The sequence below is a fragment of the Zingiber officinale genome, chromosome 10A (assembly GCF_018446385.1).
Source record: "Zingiber officinale cultivar Zhangliang chromosome 10A, Zo_v1.1, whole genome shotgun sequence".
NCBI lineage: Eukaryota > Viridiplantae > Streptophyta > Magnoliopsida > Zingiberales > Zingiberaceae > Zingiber > Zingiber officinale.
The window spans coordinates 22,448,184-22,457,962 of NC_056004.1; the positions used below are offsets into that span (position 1 = coordinate 22,448,184).

The following is a 9,779-nucleotide window of genomic DNA, read 5'->3' on the forward strand; positions in this document are numbered from 1 at the left end:
AATCTCCCTCTCAAAGCATGCACTAAACTTCTATCATTGCACTAATAATGATTTAGAGTTCCTAAACTTTTAGGAAACTCAAAATTAAAGTTTTGAAATTGAAAATTCAACATTGAATTCAAATCTCCTCCTAAACTTCAAATTGGTCTCTTTTAACCATTTCTTTCTTGTTTTCATTCAAAAAAGTGACCATTAAATACTTGTCAATGCATTTCTTAGGGTTAAGAATGGTTAACACGACTAAACATGACTTAATAGACTAAAATCAGACCATTTTAACCAAGATCAGGCATGCTAATCGATTGGTTTCAGTACCAATTGATTCCGGCATGTCTTAATTAATTGAAGTTGAGTTTTAATCGATTACTGTTGTCTTAATTGATCAGCTGATCGATCCAGAGGACTTTTGCTCGTCAAAATCCCATTATCAATCAATCACCCGATCGATTGACATGTCCCAATCGATCACTCGATCGATTGTAGTTTTTGATTTTCTAAATTCAATTTTAGATCCAATTTCAGAAACTCATAAATAATTCTACGATTATCAAAAAATCATAAAATTTTACGTAATCATTATTTATTTATATACTATTAAGAAAAAATAGTTTTCTATAAAAATAACTCTCATTTTCAAAGATTGATACATAATTGGAAATCGTTGAAAAATTTTAATATTTCACTTTACTTTGTATCTAACTAATCAATAGGGGTTACTATTAAAAGATAGACTTCACCAAGATTTTCCAAATAATTTTGAAATAATTTTTAAAAATAAATTTCCAACCATGATTTTTGGGCTAAATGCACATGACTTGTACACTTTCTTTCCCCATGATTAGACTTCATATAATTTCATATTTTGATGATACTAAAACTTAAAAAGATGCAATAAATCAACATCTTGAGTTTTGTTTATCTTTTTAATATCTCACTTTTATCTAATGTATCTCAATACACAAACAAGTCAATCTTATGATTTTTGTGAGATGTAACAAAGGTTTTCCCTAAACTAAGGAATCATGTATTTCTAACTAGACATTTAAACTTTGATCATCTAACTTAGGATGTCAATTGATGTCATTGTCCTTAATTACAAAGAATTAAAAATAATACATGATAATAATCATGATATACATCAAATATATATTCACCAAAAAAAATTATCATATATAAATGATGCATGTATGACATGACATATGACATTTTTCATATGGATATATAAATGCAAAATATCATGGCATGTGATAGGGCACACAATCATGATGATTTTAGCATAAATAAAATATTTAGACTTTATATCTAAGTACTACCAACTAATCACTAAATTAAAAATAAGCCTAAGTTGCCCTTATCTCCCTAAGAAAATGTCAACATCCCAACTTGACATTTCTTTAACTTCTATCCTAATTGTGCCAATTTAATTAAGTTAAATCTTAAAATTTTTATTGACACATTTTTACTCTTCAAGAGTAAAGATATAAACCTTCATTTTCATGGTGTAATATTTCCATGAAAATGTCCCAAAGTGCCAACTTAGTCATGGTTGGGTTAACCACCCTTCTATTTAGAGTTGTTACTCTCTAAATCTATTTAGGGAGTAGAGAATACACTCTTAGGAACCCAAAATCTATTGGTACTTCTTGGGTGTTTGATAGAGTTTATTTGTGGTTAATCATTTTTAATTGTTCTCTTCGGAATCTTATTCTTTCATCAAGTTTTAAGTGCATTTTCATTATGTTTAATAACTCTAGTCGTTATTTGGAATTATGATATGGAAATGCAAGTACGGGGTATTTTGTTGACAATTTTAATTAATCTTTGTAGAATATTGAAGAGGAGGTTTTCATTCAGATTCAAGCTGTGGAGTTTCTAGACCGTGGGATTCGAGTTTTGGAGAATCTGGACCGTACAAGAGATCTAAGTTCTGGAAACACTATAAATTAGAGAGGGAAGCTGTAGAAAGGGGTCGGTGATTTTTTCTCTGGAAAAGGAAGAAACGGGAGAACGGAGTGGAGAGTGGAGTTCATCTTCAACACTCTCCTGCAGTCGCCACTGATCCGGAAGAGAAAATGCAGATTCACTGAGACTCGTTTTCCAGATCTGGAGTTGGAAGGGCTGGGTTAGTTACAATCCAGATCTGGATCAGAATACTTCATCAGAGTTTGGTTGTAGGTTTCCTAGCTTTGTGAGTGCTTAGGGGATCCCAGCTCATTAGATCTATACTCTATTTCTTTTCTTCAGATTTAATTCGGTTCTTTTCTTCGTAAGAATTTCCTGTTAGTTTCACTTGTGTCATTTTGGTTTAATATCGTGGATCATCTTATCCTTGCTTATGGTTGTAGGTAATAATCTGATCTTAGATGCAAAACTTCTACTCTTGGTTCCATTTGACTTTGAATTAGAGTTTTGTAATTACTATGTGATTTTAGTTTGTTTCTTCTGGTTTTAATTCGTCAGATTCAATTTCAGTTTTAAGCAGAATTTTATAAGTAATGTTTTTGGTTAAATAGATGCTTCCAGAACTTGGTTTTAATAATCATTCATCTTTTAAAAATGTTGATCATGGAAACTTAAATGCGGGCAGGAATTTCTAGTCAAATTGGCTTTGCATTATCAAGGGAAACTCCATAGCAGCTGTGAAATAAATCAGATTGATGAATTAATAGCACTGTGAAGTCTTTGCGAATCGATCTTGGAGTCTACTTACCAATTTAGGGTGAAGGAGACTTTAGTTAACATTTGAAACCAAGATTTTAACGACACTAATTTTGGTTATCAAATTTGGTGTCGTTGCCGGGGACCTAATGGTGGTTGTTAATTCTTAGTTTGATATCTACTCTCTAGTATTTTGTTATCTGATGTTTCAGTTGATAGAGTAGAGCACAGTTGATGACCAGGAAAAACAAACAAGATTTGGTTCAGCTTGATCCAGAAATTGAAAGGAGTTTCCATATATTACATAGAGCTCAGAAAGGATAGTCTTCTATTTCTAGCTCTATGTCTGCAGATCCTTCAAGAAGAATGGTACTTGGTCATGGCAGTACACTGAGGGAGTTGGCTGCTCCTGATGGTTCACATCAACCTCTTTGCATTGAGTATCCTGAGTTAGAAGTTGATTTTGAATTAAGATCAGGTATTATACACTTGTTGCCTAAATTCCATGGACATTCAGGTGAGGATCCAAATCGGCACCTACAGGAATTCCATGTGGTATGCTCTACAATGAAACCTCAGGGAATTTCAGAGGAAGATATTAAACTGAGAGCATTTCCATTTTCTTTGGCTGATGCAGCTAAAGACTGGCTATTCTATTTACCTTCAGGGACTATTACTTGTTGGAGTGATATGAGGAGAGTATTTCTGGATAAATTTTTTCCTGCATCTAGAACAGCATCGATTAGGAAAAGCATTTGTGGAATTCAGCAAGCTACTGGGGAAACACTTCATGAATATTGGGAAAGATTTAAAAGGTTATGCACAAGATGTCCACAACATCAAATAAGTGATCAATTGTTAATTCAATATTTCTATGAAGGGTTATTACTCATGGATAGGAGCATGATAGATGCTGCTAGTGGAGGAGCTTTAGTGAATAAGACACCTAATGATGCTAGGGAGTTGATAGAAACTATGGCAGCAAATTACCAGCAATTTGGTACAAGACCTATGGTAGCAAGGGGTGTTCATGAAGCCCAGATTTTACAACCAGGACAGAGTAGAATTGAGAGTAGATTAGAGGAAATGTTGAATAGAATTGAGTTGGCAACAGCTCAGATGACAGGGAATCAACAATTTCAACATCAAGTTGTGGAGCCTGTGCAGGCAATAAAAATATGTGTATTCTGTGCCAGTAGTTGGCATTCAACAGATACTTGTCCTAGTTTGCAATCAGATGGATGCAATTCAGCAGCTGAGCAATCCGTAGCAGCAGCTAGCGTCTTCCCTAATCGTCCACAATATCAGCAAAGTAATCAACCAATTAAGTACGATCCTATGTCACCTACTTATAATCCAGGATGGAGAGATCATCCAAATCTGAGGTATGGAAATATTTCAGCTGTTCAGCAGCCTTTTCCACAACAAATTCAGAATAACAATTTTTCAGGAAATCAGAGACCACCAGGGTTTTACAATAGCACAGTTCCGAACAGAATACAACCATTTCAGTAGTTTCAGCAACCTGTTCCATCATTTCAGCAGCCAAGAAAGTCTTTTCCCTCAACTCAAACTGATTTTTCAGTACAAGACATGAAAGAGATTATGCAGCAAATGATGCTTCATCAACAACAGCTTTCATTGCAGTGTACTCATTCAATTCAGCAACAACAGAGGACTGATGCAGCATTACAGAACATTGAAAGACAAGTGAGTCAATTGGTGTCTGCACAGGGACAAACTCAGTTACAGACCTCAAGCCAGCTGCCTTCCCAAACTATTCCAAATCCAAGAGGAAATGTGAGTGTTATCACTCTACGGAATGGGAAAAATGTTTCTGAGAATAAACAGGAAGATTCAGCTGAGCGTTCAAGAGATTTGGATTCAGATTTGCAGATTAAATTTGGTTCTGTTCCTAAATCCATTGCAGTGCAGATTCCAGTGGTGGAACAGAAGCAGACAGAGATTCAGTTACCATTTCCTCAAAGGTTGGTAAAACCTGGGAAGGGTAAGGTTATTGAAAAGTCTAGAGAATTTCAAGAGATGATGGAAATTTTTAGTAGAGTAGAAGTAAACATCCCTCTACTGAAAGCAATCAAACACATTCCAAAGTATGCAAAATTTCTGAAGGATCTATGTGTTAATAAGAAGAAGTTTAAGGGTGATGAGCTGGTTAGTGCAGGGGAAAGTGTTTCTGCATTATTTCAGGCTATGCCGCAAAAATGCAGGGATCCGGGAGTTTTTACTATTCCGTGTAAAATTGGAGAAAACTATTTTGAAGATGCTATGGTGGATCTTGGGGCATCCATTAATGTAATGCCGAAATCAGTGTTTCAGGCTCTTGGAATTGGTCCTCTTCAGCCAACAGGGGTTGTGATCCAATTGGCAAATCGAAGTTTTGCTCATCCAGTAGGAGTGATTGAAGATGTGTTGGTTAAGGTTAAGGAATTGATTTCCCCTGCAGATTTCTATGTTTTGGATAGGGAGGGTGACACCTTATCAAGTCATGTGCCAATTATTTTGGGAAGACCATTTTTGAAGACAGCAAAGACTAAAATTGATGTTCATGCTGGAACTCTGTCAATGGAATTTGGTGAAACTATAGTTCAGTATAACATTTTGGATGCTATGAAATATACAGTAGAGGATCACTCTTTGTTGAGTATAGAGTTATTTGATGAATTGGAAGATAGTTTAGATGGTTACTTACTGGAATGTGCTGCTCTTTTTAATAACTTTGGGGATGATCTGAGTACAGAATGCAGTGACAGTTTGGATCAGTATGTTTCTGCTTCAGAGACAAAGGACTGTGAGGGAGTCTGTGTAGTTGAGGTTGAATCTGGAAAGGCACTTCCTTCTGTTTTGCAGCCACCAAAGTTGGAGTTGAAAGTTCTTCCGAGCCATTTGAAATATGCTTATTTAAGGAAAGATGAACAACTATCAGTTATTATTTCTAAAGATCTTGATGTTGTACAGGAGGAGAGATTGTTGAATGTTTTGAGGCATAATCAAAAGGCGATTGGGTGGACTCTCGCAGATTTAACAGGGATTAGTTCTTCTATTTGTACACATAGGATTTTGTTGGAAGAAGATGCTAAACCTGTGCGACAACCACAAAGGAGACTTAACCCAATTATTCTTGATGTAGTTAAAAAAGAAGTTGTTAAGTTGCTGCAAGCTGGGATTATCTATCCTATTTCGGATAGCAAGTGGGTAAGTCCGGTGCAAGTGGTGCCTAAGAAATCAGGAATTACTGTGGTGGCAAATGAGGGCAATGAATTGATTCCTACAAGGGTACAAAATAGTTGGAGAGTGTGCATTGATTATAGGAGACTTAATCAATCAACAAGGAAGGATCATTTTCCATTACCCTTTATTGATCAAATGTTGGAGAGGTTGGCGGGGAAGACACATTATTGTTTTTTGGATGGATATTCAGGATATTTTCATATTTGCATAGCACCTGAGGATCAGGAGAAGACCACTTTTACAAGTCCTTTTGGGACTTTCTCTTATAGAAGGATGCCGTTTGGACTGTGTAATGCCCCAGGTACATTTCAAAGGTGCATGGTAAGTATCTTTGCGGATCTTCTTGAGCATTGCATGGAAGTGTTTATGGACGATTTTACTGTTTACGGTTCTTCATTTGATGCATGTTTGGATAGTTTGTCTTGTGTTTTGCATAGATGTGTAGAAAAGAATTTGGTTTTGAATTTTGAAAAGTGTCATTTCATGGTTCAGCATGGTATAGTTTTGGGTCATATTGTTTCTGAAAAAGGTATTGAGGTGGATCCAGCTAAGATTAGTGTGATTGTTGCTTTATCATATCCCACATGTGTGCGGGAGGTTCATTCTTTTCTTGGGCATGCAGGTTTTTATAGAAGATTTATCAAATATTTTAGTATTATTGCTTTACCTTTGTCACGGTTGTTGCAGAAGGATGTGGAGTTTGTGTTTGATGAAAAATTGTAAAGCCCAAAAATTCTCAAAACTGTTTTAGAAATATAGTATGATTTTTCTGGAATTTTTAGATATTTTTCCGGAATTTTCCGAGTAGCGGAAGTAGCAAAAATAATTAGAACCGTAAAATAGCTTAGGCGGGAATCGAACCCGAGACCTATGGTTTACGGGTAAGTTTAGTAACCGGTGAACCCAGCAGGGCCGTGCTGAAAGAAAGAGGAATCAATTATATTTATATTAGAATTGGGCCTAGTTACCCACTTAATATAAATAAGAACTTAAGTTGGGGTTTGGTTTATTTTCAAGTTGGTTCGGCAATTCCCCCTCACGAAAACCTCACGCCACTTTCCCTCTCCAAACCCTCAACGCCGAACACCCCTTCTCCTCTTCCTCTCTCGGCGCCCAAGTCCCAAGGGCTCTCGGATCACTTTCCGGCGACGACTCCAACACGAAAGAGGTTCTTCTCCGCGAGAGGAACGCGAAGACGTGATCGGATCGTCGAGAGGATCATCTCCACCGGAACTCTAGCGAATAGAATCGTAAGAAATTACGATCAAGAGGTAAGAAACCCCTCACCTGCAGTATAATAGCTCCGTTTGGATTTTCTATGCATTAGATTAGTAATATGCAGATTTTGTTGACGTGTAGGGTGTTTTAACCCTCCTCTCAGATTTAGGGATTTAGTTGAACACCTTTAGATGGGCCGGACACGCCTACCCTCTTCAGTTGGGGTTGTAGACGTTGTCGGGTGCCTAAAGGTGGTCTCCCTAATAAAGAGGAGAGTTGGGGCACACTAAGTGTTCGACAAAACAACTAGATCCGTAAAAATGCAACTTAGGCATTTTAATACTACAGTTAAATGCATTAGAAGCGTTTAAAACAGTAAATCAGTTTATTTTAGCTATATGGGACTACGGTCCAATGGGTGGGCTCCCACAGTCGCCTCTAGGTTCAGACAACCTAGCTCTAGGTTCGGATAACCTAGAAAGACATGTTATATCGGTTAGCTATAGATATCAAGATTTTATTTTCGTGGCACTGCATCGATTAGATATTCATTGGGTTGGACTCCCACGTCCCTAGGTTCAGATAGCCTAGACAACCTTGCTAAATTCGGGACTTGCAACCCGGGTCTAGTAGGGATGCGCACACACAGTTGCTGGGCCCAAACAAGATGTTTAGTATTTTCACTTATTATGTATTAGATTTCAAAACTCAAAATCAGTGATGCTAGTTGAGTTTGTTTCCAGTTACAGATTTAGTTTCAGTTAGTTTAGCTTATATTCAGTTCAGTGTTTATTTGGTTGCTATGCCATGATTCAGTGCTTATGCCATGCTTATATGTTATGCCTTACGATTTCAGTATACCATGTCTTAGTAAGTTCAGTGCATATTTTCAAATAGCATGATTTAAAAGCATACTGCATCGAATGCATGATTTTGTGAGGTAGATGGTTTCTTACTAAGCTTTAAGCTTACAGATTCTACTTTTCCTTATACTGCAGATAAAGGTAAAGGAAAGATGGACTAACGGAGGAAGCTGGAGGACAATGCAAAGGATGGTGTGTGTGGCAGGAACCGGAATCAAAGGTCCTTAGGGGACTTAGCAAGTTTAACCAATTAGAACTTTAGCAAAAATTTTATCTTCATACACTTTCAATTGTTAGATGTGTTTAGTGACTTAAAATGCCATGAACCAGTGAACCTTACTCTAGCTTAAGTCTAAAATTGTTATTGCATGTTGTTAGAATAGTTATTATGCATGGGATAGTTGATAGGTGGAGTCTTGGCACAACCCAGGGGCTGAAATCAGAGTTCAGATTCGAAATCAGAACTCTGATCGGTCTTCAGACCGATCAGGGCCTGGTTGTGCCAATGGATCGGTCAGCCGACCGATCCATACAGATACAGTATGCTACTGTATCCTCATGGATCGGTCAGCCGATCGATCCAGAGGCGAACAGAAACATCGGAGGTGAACTGATCGGTCTACCGACCGATCAGGGTGCTCCTGGATCGGTCGGTAGACCGATCCAGCCGCGCCCAACGCAGCAGACGCACGGAGGCTCACTGATCGGTCAGTCCGACCGATCAGTAAGGTCCTGGATCGGTCGGCATACCGATCCAGGTGCGTACAGAAGCGAAAGAAGAAGAGAAAGCTTTTGGATCGGTCCGCCGACCGATCCAAAGACTTCTACCGTGCCAGTATCAAGCTGGATCGATCCCGTGATCGATCCGACAGCCCAATCGATCTGTGGATCGATTGAAATGCCTGATTACAGCTAGCAGGTCATTCGGGAGGCATAGGTTGTCTCCCCTAGCAAGTGTACAACTCCTAGGTACACCCAGAGCATTAAGTTTTAATCAGTTTAGTAGAAAAATTTTAATTAGATCAGCTTTCCGCACAGTATAGTTTAGCAATAACTGTAGCGATTCGCCTTACAGCCTAGCAGTAGAAGGCGGGTCGTTACAAAAATGCAAGGAAGCTTTTGATAGACTCAAGGAAGCTCTTATTTCTTCTCCTATTATGTGTGCCCCTAATTGGTTGTTACCTTTTGAACTTATGTGTGACGCTTCTAATTTTGCAGTTGGAGCGGTTCTAGCTCAAAGGGTTAATGGAGCGCCTCATGTTATTAGCTATGCATCAAAAACATTGGATTCTGCTCAAAGCAACTATACAACAACTGAGAAAGAGCTTTTAGCTATTGTTTTTGCTTTGGATAAATTTCGGTCTTATCTTCTTTGTTCTCATGTTATTATTTTTTCTGATCATGCAGCTCTCAAGTTTCTTCTCAAGAAAAAAGATGCAAAGCCTCGATTGATTCGTTGGATGCTCCTACTTCAAGAATTTGACATTGAAATACGAGATAGGAGTGGGAAAGAGAACTTGGTGGCAGACCATTTGAGTAGGATTGGTAGTGATATGGATACTATACCAATTGTAGATGTATTTCCTGATGAACATCTTTTCCGGCTACAAGGTAGGTTGCCATGGTATGCTGATCTTGTCAATTATTTGGTTGCTGGTGTCTTTCCTGTGCATTTTTCAAGAATTCAATGTGATAAACTTAAGAGTGATGCAAAGTATTATGTGTGGGATGACCCTTACCTTTGGAAATTTGGTAGTGATCAAGTGATAAGGAGATGTGTATCTGATGATG

General features: G+C 37.8%; 1 protein-coding gene across 1 annotated transcript; it reads left to right on the forward strand.

Annotated features, from left to right (window-relative positions):
• Positions 1-3,000: 3,000 nt before the first annotated feature.
• On the forward strand, positions 3,001-4,173 carry LOC122026508. Its single transcript, XM_042585249.1, has one exon. It carries the CDS (start codon positions 3,001-3,003, stop codon positions 4,171-4,173), a length of 1,173 nt encoding a protein of 390 aa, XP_042441183.1.
• The last annotated feature ends 5,606 nt before the right edge of the window (positions 4,174-9,779 follow it).